Source organism: Catharus ustulatus, chromosome 5, assembly GCF_009819885.2.
Source record: "Catharus ustulatus isolate bCatUst1 chromosome 5, bCatUst1.pri.v2, whole genome shotgun sequence".
NCBI lineage: Eukaryota > Metazoa > Chordata > Aves > Passeriformes > Turdidae > Catharus > Catharus ustulatus.
In genome coordinates this window covers 57,538,703-57,555,840 of record NC_046225.1, presented here as the reverse complement: position 1 = coordinate 57,555,840, position 17,138 = coordinate 57,538,703, and the positions used below count along the sequence as shown (strand labels likewise).

The following is a 17,138-nucleotide window of genomic DNA, read 5'->3' as shown; positions in this document are numbered from 1 at the left end:
AAACAGATCTGTACCTCTAGTTCTGGAAAGAGTCAAGCAGAGAACTGAGAAACAACAACAGAGAACTGAGTCAAGAGAGTGAGAAAGCCCAAACAGGCAAACTGAAGTGGAAACACACCACATCAGCCCAAACAGCTGAACAGCATAGGTTTGTTACAACGGCTCTTCAGGTCTGTCAAGTGTTTTCTTCAGGTCAGGTGGAAAAAGCAAAGCCAAAAAACCAAAGCCTAAACCACTCTTTCCCACTCTTACTAGAGCTGATAGGAATCTGTAAACAACAAAGCCTAACGATGCAAACACCACCAACAAAGTAACATAATTTACACTGGTTATAGAAGACACAATTAGGTGCAATGGTAAGAAAAGAAGTAAAACAGCAAATGTAAATTAAATATTGCACATTTTCCTAACAACGATGTCTATTAGGAAGCAGATTAATCTCCCATTACTTGAGTAATTTAAAACCAAATACAGTACTTAAGGCACTATAGGGAATAAGCCTGTTCTGGAGAGATGGACTAGAAAATTTAGGACTATTTACATTTCCAATTTCTATGAGTTTATGATTCTATAGAAAAGCATTTAAAAACAGTAAAAAACAATACCCATGATTGCAAGAAGTACAAAATTAATAAATAAAATTGGCTGAAAAGCATAGTGACCAATAACCTATGTATCATTTTATGCAATGTTTAAATAAAACATTTTTTGCTTGTTGTCTATGGAAAAAAATTTGATTACTTCAATATTTAAATCTATTTTCTAGCACTTTTCATGTTCTTTTCAATACATATTTGACTTTAGAGTTTACAAAATCTAGTGATTTTTGCTTTCCACTTAACATTTATTAGACATTTCTAGTTTTGCAAATGTGCTGAACATTCACAAAATAACTGTCATTTAAAAAAATTACAGCCAAACTCCTCTTAAATGCAAACATACCCTTGAAAATGAAATAATGCAAACTATTCACTTGAAATTTTACTAACCTGGAAGACTCCACAAACCAGCAATTTCCAAAGTCCTTAATTTCTTTTCTAGTTCTGCCACTCGATTACCTAGAATTCTTTGGAAAAAGAGTAATTGTTATACCAAGGTAACCAAAGCCCAATTACTAATATGACTACAGTTGAATTATTAAATTGCTACTTAACTAGTGCAGTAAACCTGTATACAGTCATCTCTTTTCACTAACAACAATGGACAACCTCTCCCATAATTAAAAGAAAATTAAATATATTTGACTAATCTATACCATGCTTTTAATAAAGCAAAAGGCCTAGGATGTACTGAACATTCAATCTCTGCAGTAAAGAAAAACAGCACACAATATTTCCATCTCCTTGCCTGCAAATATCACTTCATTTTCTTTACAGCTAAAACCAGAAGGCAAAAGCTACACAGACAAAATATGGAAAACTCAAGACAGCATCTAGATTGACTTTAAAGTTCCAAGACAAAACTTTTGCTAGTCCTTTATTCAAGGAGTTTTCTCTATCACTAAGATTGCTTAAAATGGCAAGGAATACTTTTTTTTAAGCATTGAACTACTTTCTACTTTACTAAAAAGCTTCAAGCTCTTTAGTGCCTTTATCACCCACCCAGTATGCACTGTATTTCTCAGGTCATGTCTTCTTTTGTATCTGACTTCATACACAAATACTATCTGCAGTTAGCTCTCCTTCAGGATTTAACTCTTAGTCTTAATTCTCTCCCCAGATCAAATGAGAGATTTCTATCTTGCAAAGAAGGCTCGTTTCTCCAATGAATTTTTGCAAGTGTTTCACAGGCACAGCAAGTCTGCTAGAGTAAAATCTTTAAATAAATCCCAAACAATACTCACTAGACTGAGAAACCTAGACAAGGCAACAATTCTAAACACGACAGCAGAGATTATGGACAGCAAGTTTTACTCATCAAATTACAGCAACAGGATAAGTCAGTTAAATTTGAACTGAATGCTGAGGAGCAGCATATCCCAGCCCAGCAAGGCAGTAGTATCTTCCTGTGCATACTAGAGCTGTGTAATACTGCACTGAGAGTTCTTCAGCAAGGGCTCTTTGTGCAGATATTTGAGCACACTGGGAATGTCATTACTGACAAGATGGCAGATTCTGGAAGGACATGAAGATACACACCCAGAAAATATCAAAGAGGCTAGAAAAAATTGATTAACAAGGACTAAGCATTTTTGAAATCTCTACTGTGAGGGCTTTGCAATGACACCATAAAAGCCTATAAGTATTTTAAAGATTACAAAAATATCAAGATGAGAGACTGAACGTAGAACAGAAAGAGGAATCTTGTAATAGACATCAAAGAAAGCACTGATGGGTACAAGGGTGTGTCAACTAAAAACAACAGTCCATCACATTCAAAAGCAGAGGAAAAAAGACAAAGCAGTCATGTTTATTTCCCCACTGAAACTCAGTATTTCAGTAGGTTAAAAAGGTTATGATGGATCTACTACTTCTTCTCCAATTAAATGCAAAATGATTCAAGTCTAGATTTTACTTTCAGAATGCTTCCATCTGGTATGAGAAACTCAGCCTTAATAACACTATTTTCATAACCCTGACAACCAGCAATTGGGCTCTGCAGTATAACACAACAACTGACAGCAAAAGGCAAGGAGCAGCTTTCAGGAAACTCCACCTTGCACACTGGGAGCCCATTCCCATCTTTTTGCCTAAGGCCTCACCAAGGGTCAGCTAAAGAATGTGGAATTCCCCAAGCTGAGAGGGGAACAGACAGACATGATGCAAGACTTCTTCCACATCATGTTACTTCTAGCAGGGATCTGACAAAACAACGTTGATTTGGCTAATGATTGTCACCACAAAGGAGTCAGAAGTTTAGCACTTCTAATCCTTACTGTTTTTGTCAGTTCACCACTAGTTCCAGGGCAGAAAACAGGGGAAGGATGCTGCCCTCCCTGCCAGCCAGCCATACCACAGAAGGAAATAACCCTCCGTAGTAAGTTATTGCTACTGCTCTTGTTATTCAGGTAACAACAGCAAAGTCACTTTTCTCTTGCTTCTCTTAAATTTTGTATTTTTTTTTAATCAGCTGTACCACACTATTTCTAATGGTTTTGGAGAGACTATATCTTGATAATACCTACTGAATCCTCAGAAGAGGCACTGAGGTTTTTTTTTAATCTTTGTTGCAGGTTCTCATATAAAAGGACCATTTTGCGTCTCAGAACAATGCTTGGGAACAGCAAAGGACAATATTTAACCTCACTCCTTTCATTCAGGAAGAGAGCAAAATACATTCAGTGATGAGTACCATTCTAGTTTGCTTTAAAAACCCCTATTATCCCAAGACAGGTATGGGAGAAATAAACCCTAAATAAAGCTGCAAGTTCTCATGGCAATAAATTTTGAAAGATAAATGTGTAAGCTATTCTGAATACAATGTGGTTTATCACATTTTTTCCTTTCCCCTGAGACCTCCAGATAATTTGCCAGCTCCATACATGCTGTGGGAAGACTGAGCTGTGGTGGCCTGGGTACCTAGCTGGGTGGGTATTTTTAAAGGGGTTGCATCGGTTGGTAGCACCTAACTCCCAAATCTCTTTTTCTATCTGCAGACACAGTGAACCAGCTCCTTCAACTAAAACAGAAGGATCATTTCACAGACACAGGTGCGGATATTTATTTCCATTGCTCTCTGGTCCTGTGTCTATTGCAACAGTGGAGTTAGTATAAATCTCCCTCCAGGATCAGGTTTTACAGAAATTGTTTGTGCAACAGCAGCAATGCTCCCACCTGACTACAGAAGCCTCTTTCTGGCTATCTCATGCTTTTCAACATACATGGTCATGATCTGAAGGGAGCTGTGCTAATTTATAGCACCTGAGCTCCCTTCATCTCACTTTAATTTAGATCTTGCTACAGAAGACATACACCCTCATAGAGATACCATCACCTAAATGCCTGTAAATAGGTCTGTCACAGTCCCATATCTGGCTCTAAATGTTGCATGGAAACATGTGCTCAAGTTACAGACTGACACAACCCTTTTTGTAATTTTGGACATGACTGAACTTGCCCAAGTTAGAAATGTTAAAATTAGTCCAATATATCTAACCACCAGAGCAGCTTTTTTTTACGCTGATCCAGCTTGCACAAGTGCTGGCAATTTCAGGAACAAATTGCACTAAAAAGGACATCTAATAAATGGTTTATTGCTGGTAGAATAAAAAAGGATGTTTATCCATTTGCTAAGCAGAGTTAGGACCATTTGGTTTTGCATTTATGTACCTGTTTAATCTTGCAACACACTGCTGCGTAGAGAATTAATTTACAACTGCCTCTTCAAATTAAGCTAACGGGATTGTGAAGAAAAACACAGGACGTTACTTGAACTTGGCATTAGTAGTTACCAACCACCATGGAAAAACAATCTGTTTTTTCCCCCAACAACTTCTTTTTTTCTGAAAACTAGGGATAAAATAAAAAGGCTACATTTAGCCTACTTGTTCCTAGGCACATCCTCCCACAGTTCCTTTTATCCTGCCACATCTTTAGAAGAGTGGCAGTAATAGTAGTGTGTCTTTTCCAAGAAAAAGTGGCAACGATTTTTTCAACAACAGTGTAAGAACAGAAATAAACTTCCAACAGAACATTCAAATTCCAATCCACACTAAAAAAATCCATTGTCTTGTTATTCCTTCAGTTATTCAGAAAGCAAATTCACCATTCTGCCGTCATAAACTTATACGGCCAACTCCCAATCTGCAAGGTACCAAAGAAGTCTAGACCTTAGAGTAGGTTAACTGTATGGGGGAAAGTAAGTTCATACTGTTTGAAAAATCTCATTTACTGATAACAACCACCCAAAATCTCACGTTCTTTACCCAATAAATCTCCCTTCCTTCAAACAACAATCTGAAAGTCAATGTGTCCTCCAAACATGCTCTCTGCACAGGGTAAGACTACTACCTTGTGATTTATGTAAAACTTTTTGTCACTACAATTCTCTCTAGCCTCACATTCTTCTCAACTTTCTATTTTCAACGGAGAAATGTCTTCCACAAAAGAGTGCATCTTCTACTAGTACCAGTTTATGAACCTGTCCGTTTAACTTACGCACTAACTGTACTCTCACACCTAACCTTTTCCAACAGGTGGGCAGTTTTTTTCTCATTTTCACAAGTCAGTAGACTTTTAACTTTTTACATAACTTATTTGCATCTCAAATAAAGGATGTTTTTCCTTGATGTCCTATCTGCACCTCACTTTCTCACATTCAATTTTTATTTCTTAGGTGTTTCCACTTGTAGTGGTACCCATTCCTCCTCGCTCCTTAATAGCTTCTTTAATCCACCTAAAGCCAAAAGTGACAAAAGAATGAGAATACTACATAGGAGTGCTTTTGAGGCTCTTCACTCAACTTGGTCAGGACTTATCTTTCTTTTTTTTCCTCTGAACCATCCTGAACTGAATGCAACACTACAGTTCTGAGAACACTCCTGACCCTGGACTGATATGGACTGTCACTTCCCTCTAAGACCTGGTCTTCTGTTAGCCATAGAACAGTACTTTTTTCATATATTCAATCTCTACTCTTATGGTTATATGTGACCAGTTGGGCACACAGACATAAGAATTGTATCTCCTTGTGTGGGTTATCTCAAGACAACCCATGCTCAGTAGTTGAAAGCAGAAAGAGTAGTATCAGAAAACAGTCATTGCTGTGATATTTGAGAGATGCAAGAGACTGCATATCACCAAAGAGGAAAAACATTACTAAGAAAGAACTTTGCAAAAAAAGAAAAATTATGAAAAAAAACCAGAAACCCTGGGTAGTGATACAGTATCAGGATGTAAAAGGCAAGGATTGGTTACACCTGGAACAACAAAAATCGTCCTCTAGCTTCCTTCTGATGTTACATTAGCAGTAAGAAGGGAGCAAGCAGGTGTTAGCCTTTCCTTAGCACTGCTCTGTGCAGCAACTCCTCTTGCATCACAGGACAAGAATTGACTGAGCTGCCATCAGTTAGATCTGGGCTACATTTTCACCACTTTAGTCTTCCTTTAGCTGCTTAGGCATTTGTTGTCTCAAAAGTATTAAAAGTGGCTATTAACTGCTCCTCCACTTCTGTTGTCACATCACTCAGAATTATGCAATGGAGTCTGCCTAGTATCTAAGCTTTCAATTTTCAAAGTGAATAATCCAAAGTGTAATACAGTCTACTTCAGTACTACTTCTTTTCAGAAAGATGTCTGGCTGTTGTTGGCATCTAGTCCTGATGTGCTTTTGAGAAGCCTGAATAACCTCTAATCACCAGTAGTGACTCAGGGTTTAAAAAAAACAAAACCAAAAAACAAAAATCCCACCAACAAAAAAAGAGAGGGGGTGAAATTGAGCACAAAATCAAGGAACACTTCCTAGCTCTGATTTTTATACACTGTATATGGAAAATAATATTGGAGTGTCACAAAACGTGTCCAAATTTTTTATTTTCTGCCATGATAGGAACAGTAATGTGGCTTTTTTGTAAGCTATGAAGATGTTACATTAACCCTTTTAGACTCTTTTCTAGGAGCAACACTTACTAACTTCACCAGTGCTTACTAGCATATTCCTACATTGACAACCAATTACCATATATCTTCTCTCCAGTTCAAGGGTGTCCTTCCTCCCAGAGCTTTTCTTTGGCTGTCCACACAGACTTCCTGCTAGAAGTCTGCTTTGTGTTATTACAGTTTGTAATAACCTGAGCAGCAAACCAATCCTTGCCTAGCAGAGTAAGACAGGTCTCCGTCAACCCCAGAATTTAAGATAACAATATAAGTTTTCTCAAATCACAAATCTGGTCTTAAAAACTAAAGAATCCACCATACAATCATGACAATGAATTTTCTGTGAAAATGAATCTTCCTTCCCATTTCCCTTAGTATTTCCCCAAACTAACTTTCCCATAGCTTGATATTTTACTTAGAAGTCATGCCACCTACTTGTTGGTTTGTCTTTGGTGTTGTATGACCATGTTTTTTTCATGGATGGTTTCCAGTAATGCAGTGGCCAGTGATTTGAGATCTGAAATGGATTGTGGTGTGGCTGGTAGACTACATCCATGATCCTCCGACAACAACTCTTGGACTATAATGTTAAAAACACAAATGAGTTTTGGCTTCTCACACACAGAGATGCAACACAAACATTTACTTAGTATTAAGGAACTACTCCAATTACTTAAATGAATACATATATTTTTCAATTTTTCTATTTTTTTCAATTAAAAAACAAAGCGAAAAGATCAGAACTGTCATTTCTAGCTCGCATAAATATGGTGGCATTCCAAGTTGATTGTTATTCACAGTAATAGCCAGAATAAGTATAGGCAGACACATCTTACATTAACTCAATTCTGCTTGTGAAAAATTCTTTGTGTTCAGAAAGGATACAAAATCATTCTTCCACAAATTAGTAAAATTTGTCTCTGCTTCTTTACATAAATATATATACAGGTGAGCAAGTACATGGAGAAGAGAAGAAAAGAGAAGTCAAAACCAGAAAAATTAGTTTCGACTTACTAAGACACTACTGATTTCATGTGTGTGTATTTAAACAGTAGGGTGGCAGGCTATACTGTTTGCTTCACGTAATTTTCTCCTTCCCTTTCTTTCCTAATCTTGATATTTTGTTTGAAACAGCAAAAAGAGATTATTCTTTTTTGCTGCCCATGAGGAAACATGGGACACAAAGATTTCTTGTAAAACATCTGAATGTAAAAGCTTCCAAGAACAGTAGCAGAAAACCTGACTTAGTGCCCCTCCTCTACCACCCAGTCTATTTTTCATTGGAATGTGAATTGTGACTGCCATTGTTAGCAGACCAAAGAGATGAATAAAGAAGTGATTTGTCAGGGTCTAGAGAGGAAAGAAATATTTGATAAAACTAATGGGAGAGAGAATGAATGGTAAAAGAATTAACAAGAGGGAGCAGTAATCCAGAGGCAAATTTTATATTGGCAAGTCAACTGAGGACAGAACTAGCACATAGCAATAAACAGGGAACGAGAAGAAAGCTTTTGGTTTGGTGGATAAGGAAAGGGTTACTGAAATTAAGAGGTTAGATGAAAGGAATTCAATGAGATATGCAGCACCATGCTGCATTTATGCAATACCTTGCTTTGCAGAAAGGACTCCAGTCAGAGCACTGCTACTGGATCTACTATGAGTCTTTGAATTTTTTCGTCTCTCTAGGGCATTCTAGGGAAACAACAAATATCTTATTTAGAAAAACAGTAGCCAAAAAATCCTGTCATTAGAAGGAAAGAATCTGGAACTTTGGGTTTTGGTCTCAGAGTAACACTGCAAGCCTGGACCTTAGACGCATAGTAAATGATGGGGGTGTAACTCTCAAAGATTATTATTCCCCAGCCTAAAGTCTTTGTAATATCATAAAGACTCATCTGTCTGATTATAACTGGTTTACTGCAGTTTCTCCCACCCACTCCCCGCAATGTATATTTAAGACTTGCCTATTTTTTAATGATCTGCTGACTGTCAATGAAGATAATGCAATATCCTGTAGACAACAACAACTGGAAACAAAAGCAGACTACTCCCAGAATTTCTTTGGATAGGTTTCAAAGGGAAAGTTCCAACTCTTCCACCAGAGTTTCCAGAGGTCCTTTTAGTATTAAATACTGACTTTCAGGAATTAGAAGCAGAATGGTCCTGTTACAGAAGTCCAGCTCTTTCAATTACAGTTCTGTGAAACCCACCAGACCGCCAAGATGCTCAGTTCTCACCAATAAACTAACTCACACTCCAAGAGACCCAAGCTGCAAGTTGGAACAGACACTGAAATGATGTTGGTAATCTGAGAAGCTTTGCTCATGCACAAAAAAACAATCAAGGCTGTGACTACTTTATAGTGACCTAAATGAAGAAGTCCTACTGACAATCCTACAATTACCCTTCTTATGGTCTGACAAGCAGCACTCCCCTCCCACTCCTCAAAATATTGCAAAAGGAAATAAGAGTCCATAGCTTCGGGGAAGGGCAAAAACCAGTCCTGAAGGGTTTATGTAAAATAGCACATACCTTAATTCAGGAAAAGAAGAACAATGAAAGCTCATGACCATTAAGCTAGGTGAAGAAATAGCACAGCCACCAGAGAACAGGGAGACAAGATCTTTTTGTGACGGTAACACAGCTGCAGTCATTCACCATTGCATGATCTGCTACTTTTCACCTACCAGCTGGCTGGAAGGCTAATCACCTACCCCCAGCAGAGTGATGGTTCTCCCACAGAACTTAAAAAAGTAATTTCATTAATTTTTAAAAATACTCTTAACAGGTATCCCTTCGTACTACCCCAGGCTAAGAAGCCTACAAGGAAAAATAAGCACGTAATATATTTACATAATAATATTGTCAGAATGTCAATGGTGAATTTTTCTTGCAAGAACAAATTTGTTCTTCAAACACATTTAACATGAACAGTAACTTCCATGAACAAAGAAGCACAGTTTGGATGATACACTGAGAAGATCTTACCTTATATTTAGTAATACTAGACTTCAGAAGGTTGACTTCCTCCTGAAGTTGTTTTAATCTCTCTTGAAGATACCTGAAAAAGAAATGTAATCCTTTACTTCACATTACCTTCAAATACTGCCTCAAGCAGTCTTCTTTACTATTTGGCATGTCATCTCTTTGGACTACTGAGAGTTCTGTTTCCCTCTGCAGTTCTGTGAGGGATGAAATAATAAAATCTTAGTGTTCTTGACCCCATAAAACTTTAAGTAGGGAAACAAATTGCATCGGAACAGGAGGCTGCCCTCCTGTTAGATTTGTCAAGCATGTTGCACAACTATTTTGTATTGGTCGTCAGGTTTCTGAGGAAGAAAGCTAAAAGCATATATTTATGTCTAGAGGAAATAAGTCAGGAAGCATTTATGTGTGCCCTCTGTACTTGAAGGTCTGTGAGATGGACACATGAAGATTTGTATATATGTCAACACAAGACTCAGCTGTGCAGAACTTTTGCATTGCAATATCCATCACTTACTTGGCACTTCTCATTAGCAATCACAAAGTAGAAAATTTAACTGTATAGTTGAAAAATGGAACGCAGTTAAATGAAACAGTAGAGTTCTTCCTAATAGAGTTTATGCACTTGTATGAGGCAGTCATTTCCAAATAGGAAAATACCTTTTTTATATATAAAGGGTTTATAAGATATCTTCTTTCATGAAGTACAACTGCAGCTGTATTAGGGTTTGTGACAATTATTAATTCTTTCACAGAAAAAAAACTCACATCACTGTCATAGGAGCAGGGGGCTTAAATTGCTACAGAACTCTGTAGGACACACAAAACGGAAAAAACCTCTGAAGTTGCCGGGGAGAAGTAATGCTTTTGGTAGTACACTTACTTGCCTAAAGTGTAAGCTCTTGTAAATGGAAACTGTCTTACAAGTTCTATTTCACTTTAAGGAAATTGTTGACATAAAGGGAGATACCTGCTATAGCTCTGTCAATGACTCCTCTCTGTCATCCTTAGTAGAGACCATAAAACACATTCTTTTCCCAAGAAACCAGCAAGAATATCTACATGGGTGATTTCACCAGCAGCTTTTGTTGGCAAATCACTCCATGCTGACAACCTCTCCCTGTGGAGAAAATTATGTCTGTAACTGTTAGCTCAGGGTACTTAAAAGTCCCTGTTTCCAATTCAAGATTAGTCCATTACAGCTCACTGGGAGTTTCTAAACACACAAATTTTTAATATCCTTGCTTTTGGTGCCATATAGTGATGGGTCTTCTCTTCCTTTCCCTTGTTTAGCTTTATTTGGGAACAGCCCTGGCACCTCTGTAGCCAAAGACAACATTGGTAATTTCCTGTAGCCTAGATTTCTCAATATTATTTAATGCTTAGTTACAGTATAAACAAAACAGGCAAAACAAATTACCAAAATCTCTTAACTTTCATTCTTGGATAGATTTTCTTTAAAGATTTGTTGTGACTGACTTCCTGATATTCCTATTACAACAAAACACTGTTTTCCTAGGGAAACAGTAATGCACTCACCTGTTTTCCATACACAGAGCATCTATGTCAATGATACGGTTTTCATGCCCTCCTAAGACATGATTCAACTCTTGGTTTAGTCTGTCAGATTTATCTTGGTAAACAGAGCGTTCCTCTTTCACGTCCTGTAACTCATCCAGTGTAGCCTGAAGATCATACCTCAGAGTCTCAATCTGAGAAGAAAGGAGAGCTGTATCAGTTTACGTTTAAGCAATAGCTAACATATGACCCAGCCTGAAAACAGCAACAAGCATGTGTTTGAACGGTATTGATTTTTGACAATCAAAATTCTTTTCAAACCTCATAATCCCAGGTATTTTTACTATTATTATTTCATTAATTTGGAGTTAAGTAACTTTACCGGTTATATTTGTTTGACAAAATTTCTGGTAAACAATTAAATTGTAAAAGCAAAAGAGACCTCAATCCCTACTGTAATTCTGCTCTACAAACATATTAAGGTGGTTTTATCATATGATTTCTAGGACTCCAAGAATTAAGTCAACTGCATAAGAACTTGTCAAAAAGCCTGTAAGTGCTTAGATTTAGACTACAGTAATTTCCTGACTATGAGGCGCACCCTTTTGACTAAAATTTTCCCCCGAACCCGGAAGTGCACCTTATAGTCCGGTGCACCATATATGATGGACAAAGTTGCGAAATTTGCAAACCCAGAAGTGAGAGCTGCGAGCCGTGGGGGGAGCTGGCAGGGCCAAGGCTGCTGGGTGGAGGCGGGGCCGCGGGGCTGGGGCTGCCAGGTGCCTGCAGGGCCGGGACTGCTGGGTGCCCACGGGGCCAGGACTGCTGGGTGCCTGCGGGACTGGGGCTTCCAGGTGCCTGTGGGGCCGCGGCTGCTGGCTGGAGGCAGGGCTGGAGCTGCTGGCTGGAGGCAGGACCGGGGCTGCCGGATGCCTGTGGGGCTGAGACTGCTGACTGGAGGCGGGGCCGTGGGGCTGGGGCTGCTGGGTGCCTGGAGGATCGGGGCTGCCGGGTGCCCGCGGAACCAGGGCCGCTGGGTGCCTGCGGGGCCGCGGCTGCCGGGTGCCCGCGGGACTGGGGCTGCTGGGTGCCTGCAGGACCGGGGCTGCTGGGTGCCTGCAGGACCGGGGCTTCCAGGTGCCTGCAGGACCGGGGCTGCTGGGTGCCTGCAGGACCGGGGTTTCCAGGTGCCTGCAGGACCGGGATTTCCAGGTGCCTGCGGGACCGGGGCTGCTGGGTGCCTGCGGGGCCAGGGCCGCTGGGTGCCTGTGGGACCGGGGCTTCCAGGTGCCTGTGAGGCCGCGGGACCGGGGCTGCTGGGTACCTGCGGGACCACGGCTTCCAGGTGCCTGCGGGACCGGGGCCACTGGGTGCCCGCAGGACCGGGGCTGCTGGCTGGAGGAGGGGCTGGGACTTCCGGGTGCCTGCGGAACCGGGGCTGCTGGGTGCCCGCGGGGCTGGGGTTGCTGGGTGGAGGTGGGGCCACGGTGCCGCGGCAGCCGGATGGAGGCAGGACCTCGGCCAGCAAACGCATGGGGGGAGCTGGGGGCGGAGCCTCACTGCAAAAAAAGTGCTCCTTATAGTCCAGTGCGCCTTATATGATCTACAAAGTTGCAAAATTTGCCGACTCCCAGGGGTGCGCCTCATAGTCCGGTGCGCCTTAAGGGCATGAAATTACTCTAATCATGGGACTTGAACAATAAGGTTCCACAGAATAAGAACTGAGAAAGTACAAAATAAGCCAACATGGAGGTAAAAGGATGAGCTTTGCTATTAAGCAAAACAGTGAAGAAGTCCAGTGTGAAAGATACTCAAGGACAAAGAGCTTCAAACTTCCAAGGCAATGAAACTCAGTGTAAGAAAAGTCCGCAGTGACAGAAGTCTCCACCCACACCCTAGAAAACATGGATAAGCCAGGAAGGACAATAGATCACCATTTAAAAGAGGCTGGGTGATGAAAAGAAAGAACACAAGCTTGGTAACAGTGTTAGAGGGAGGATCACACTGGAAGAAGACCAACAGGCTTTCCATTAAGTTACAGTGGTGCTGCAATCGAGGGAAGACTGAAAAACTAGAAATTCCTGGATCACAGAATGGCTGATTCAGGTTGGAACTGACACAGGTAGGAATAAGCGTGGGAAAAACTGAGAATGCAGACCTGCAAAACTGTCCAGAAATTTATGCATCAGTATTAGGGAAGAAGTCTGATGCTGCATGGTAAAGAGCATTCATACAGACTTGAGGAAGGGGATATAGCTCTGATGTGAGAATTTTTCAGAAGAAGAGAAGAAATAGTTTGGAGGCAGGAGGAAGAGGACACTAACAGCAGTTCTACAGAAAATTTGATTCAGAGGGTATCTTTAGGAGGTACATCAACCACTGTACACTGTGTTGAATACTTGCAACAGTCTTCACTAAAGATACCTTTCATTGACATTCATTAACAGTATACAATTATCACAAGTAGTTGCTGGACATTAAAAAGAAAAGGAGAATAAATAATCTAGAGAAAAAATTCCTGAGATTAGGAATTCACTCTAACCACTACTTCCAGTATCAGTCAGCCACCAGCCTCCAAACAGAAATTATTTACTTGGCACTACAATAGCTCTGTAAAACGTGACACTATATGCCCATTTAATTACCTGTTCTCGAGCCTTCTCCAACTGTTGGACAAGGTCCTCCCGTTCATGTGCTGCGAAGTGGCGAGCCCCCACTTCATCATCTCCCAGTCTTTGCTTTGCTATGGTCATTCGAAGGAGCTGCCGTGACAAAACCAGAATTCCGTAAGCAAGAGAACATGGCCTGTTGCAGCACAGTATATATGTTTTAGAAAGAATAAAGCTGTCATAGATTTCAGCTCTTCCAGTTGGCATTATTTAAATCAGAGAGAGGCTTCTGAGCTGAGGGTCAAATCCAGTTTTTATTAAAAAAATCCAGTTGAACAGTCAAAGCATCCACAAGAATTGAATCAGATCCTGCAATAGTCATAAGAGTATACAAATAAGAAAGACCAAGAAAACACAGACATGTGGTCAATGTTTTTTAGGAGTGACAGGAGCTAATTCCACTCAGACTAAAACTAGAGAATTATCAGAAAAGCTTTTTTTAAATATGTAAATATGTAAATATTACTAAAATTCTCTGCAGCAGAGAAGTCTTCCTAGTTAATAAAAAGGAACAAAATGGCTTGTCCAGCTTCATTTTACTGACACTACTTAAAAGCCCCATGTTACATCAGTGCAGATTCGCATTAACAGCTGCTAATACATTTGCTTATGCATTATTTTTTAAATCTATTCACAAAAGCTAATTCATGTCAAAAACAAAAAAATGGGCCAACAAGAAAAAGACTCAGCCAAAATGCTCCTGAGCTTGTGATTGCTGAAAACAGTCTGACTTGAATTAATACACATTTACATTCAACATCCAAAGCAAAAAACAATGACCTTTCAAGGACCATCGAGTATTAAATACTAGTCTATAAGGCATTCAGTATTTACAATTGTTTATACTCAGTACAACTAGGCCTCATCTTTAGGAGCTACACAGAGACCAGGGAAACCCACCATAGTCTGACTTTCCCTGTATCTTTGCACCAAAGAATGAATGCACATCATTATATTGCAGTGTTAGGGAATAATCAATCTTCTGAAGTAGAAGATTGTACATTAAAATCTATCTTTGGTATTTATGGGATGCCAGTCACCATAGCTACAATGTGCCAATTAAAATCTTGCTGATGCAAGACAGACTACCAAAATCATCCTCCCTGCTTATTTCAGCTCCAGTTCAGTGCAAGTCACTGAAGCTAGTACAATGCGTGCTGATAAGAAGTTCACTTGTTCAGGGAAAACTGTGGCTGCAAAAGTAACTGGTTTTGGCAAACTACATTTCTCTATCCCCACAGGTCAAGCGCAAACCACTGCACAGTTAGTAAGGCTGAGTGGATGCTAAGAGATATAACTCCTATTAATTTATTTATCTAAACAAGTAAGTCAAAAAGGCAGCTGGCAAATCCTAGAATGGTTTCATAGCTCTTGGATTTTTTTTAAATGCTAAAGTGCTGATGAACAAAAGGTGTGGTCAATGTAATTTCCTTTAATTTAGATAGATTAATTTAATTTCTAGAATCTCTCTCTAGTAACAAAGACCGCACAAAACAAATGTAATAACATTTTGAGGTTCCAATCTTGTTTAAAAAGACCTGGAAATGGAAAGAGGAATCACACTTTATTAATACCTTCAATGCATGCATCAGAGCAAAACTTCTGCATAACGTTTGGCACCAGGCTGGGAACCGGACCAAAGCTGTCACTCATGCACTATGACCAACTCTCCTCCAGCCCAGGAGGGGGTGAGGTATAAGATATAAATGCAAGCAACTATAACTGGCAAGGTCAAACATTCTGTCAATAAAAGGAGAACTCTTTATTTACTACCAATTTTGGGGCAAAAAAAACCCCCAAACCATGAAGTCCTATGAAAAGAATGCTTCAGAAATCCAAATTTATCCAGTAAAAGCAGCATTATTAACATACACAAAATATAGTAAAATATCAATCCATAAAACAACCGAGTGCTTCTTCCAGACAGTTGGCCAATCAGAGAGTTGACAGGGCAGAACAGGCCAAGTCGTTTAATTCTGCATTGCGAATGTCTCATGAGGCAGCACCACCTGCTATAAAATTCTTCCCTGAAAATGCTGTGACCCAAAGAGACACTGTTATGCCAGAGGTTTAAGGGTTTCTTTTATATATTAGTGCTTTGTTATAAACTTTACACACTTGCCCTCTAGCTGCTGTATTTTCATTTCTGTCATTCAGAAATCATCGAGGAAAAGACCACTCAACTTCATTTAGTTAACACTACCCCTCAGGATTCAGTGAACAGCATTCACAGCTGAATGGATTTAAATTAATGGCACCTTACCAGAGAAAACTCCTGTTTGTGAAGAGCCCATAAATTGTTAACCAAAACAATCCGCTGCTGCAAGCACTGTCTTTTTGTTTTTGTATCACAGCTTTTTCTTACATCACTTTCAGCTAAGATAACTATTTATAAAGTAGCAACACTGTATCTGCCCCACAATGCCTAAAACCAGCATCATTGGGATAGCTGCTGCACAGGCTAGGAGTCCACAGACAATGCCTGCACCAAAGTTGGACACTTCTGATTATCAATAAAACATGCAGAAGGAAAAGGGAAATAAGGACAACCAATTCTTCATGGAAGGCAGAAACCATCATGTTTAGCTCCAGTCACAGCAATTGTCTTCACCATGTTATCTTAAAAATCTTAAAATGTGGACCAGAACTTGCAAACATGCTACCTGAAGACCCACCTCTGCCAAAACACACACGCCCCATTTAACACTTCTCCCTGCTGCTGCACGAATGATTGTCTGCCTGGCAATAAGGAACTGACAGTAACACCGCAGCCATTGTTCCTCCTGCACCTTCCTCTCGCTCAGCACTGCTCCTGACAGCTTACAAAAGCAATTCTTTGCGTGGGTAGGGGTTCAGGTAAAGGCAACTGAGTCATCTTGTCTTGCAGAACTCTCCAGTTTTTCTTAAGCTTTCCATTTTCACCCTTTCATATGAGAGAATTAGATTTTTTAAATATCGCCATCTATGTTTTAGTAATTGTTTCCAAGCATTTCTGCCAAAACATTAGGAGGAAAAGGATTTACAAATAACTACTATAAAGATAGAAGAGTTTTCATGTGTCAGAACTTGTGAGATTGTGACCAATCATAAAAATAAATAGCCTTATATATCTGTCACTGGAATGCTGCAGTCTAACTATTGCTGTATTTTTCAAACTGCAGCAACAAATCCTTCCACAGACTGTCTGAAGAAGTTTTATTATTTGTGCCAACAAAATTCTACTTGAAATGAGAGTAAAAATTATTCCGGTTAAACCAAATGCAAGTAATTTGTTATTGCCTGATGACGTGTTTAACATGATTTCAACAAGTACAATATCTCCGGTTCAAGGTTTTCTTGCTAATCCAAGTGACTGTATCCTACTTGTAGCAAACATTAAAGTGGTGAAAAACAAGTCAAGCCATCAAAACATTTCTTTATCAATAGAGCCAAT

The 17,138-nt window shown here is 39.7% G+C and overlaps 1 protein-coding gene across 3 annotated transcripts in view; it reads right to left on the bottom strand.

Annotated features, from left to right (window-relative positions):
- Positions 1-17,138, bottom strand: part of CCDC149 (coiled-coil domain containing 149) — a 50,219-nt gene that overhangs the window by 12,170 nt on the left and 20,911 nt on the right. For all 3 annotated transcript variants that reach the window (XM_033059727.1, XM_033059728.1, XM_033059729.1), the window contains exons 5-10: positions 13,682-13,798; positions 11,058-11,230; positions 9,522-9,594; positions 8,141-8,225; positions 6,969-7,113; positions 990-1,066 (exon numbers count right to left, since the gene is read on the bottom strand). In XM_033059727.1, coding sequence (XP_032915618.1) covers positions 990-1,066; positions 6,969-7,113; positions 8,141-8,225; positions 9,522-9,594; positions 11,058-11,230; positions 13,682-13,798 — 670 coding nt within the window. The remainder of the gene's footprint in view (positions 1-989; positions 1,067-6,968; positions 7,114-8,140; positions 8,226-9,521; positions 9,595-11,057; positions 11,231-13,681; positions 13,799-17,138) is intronic.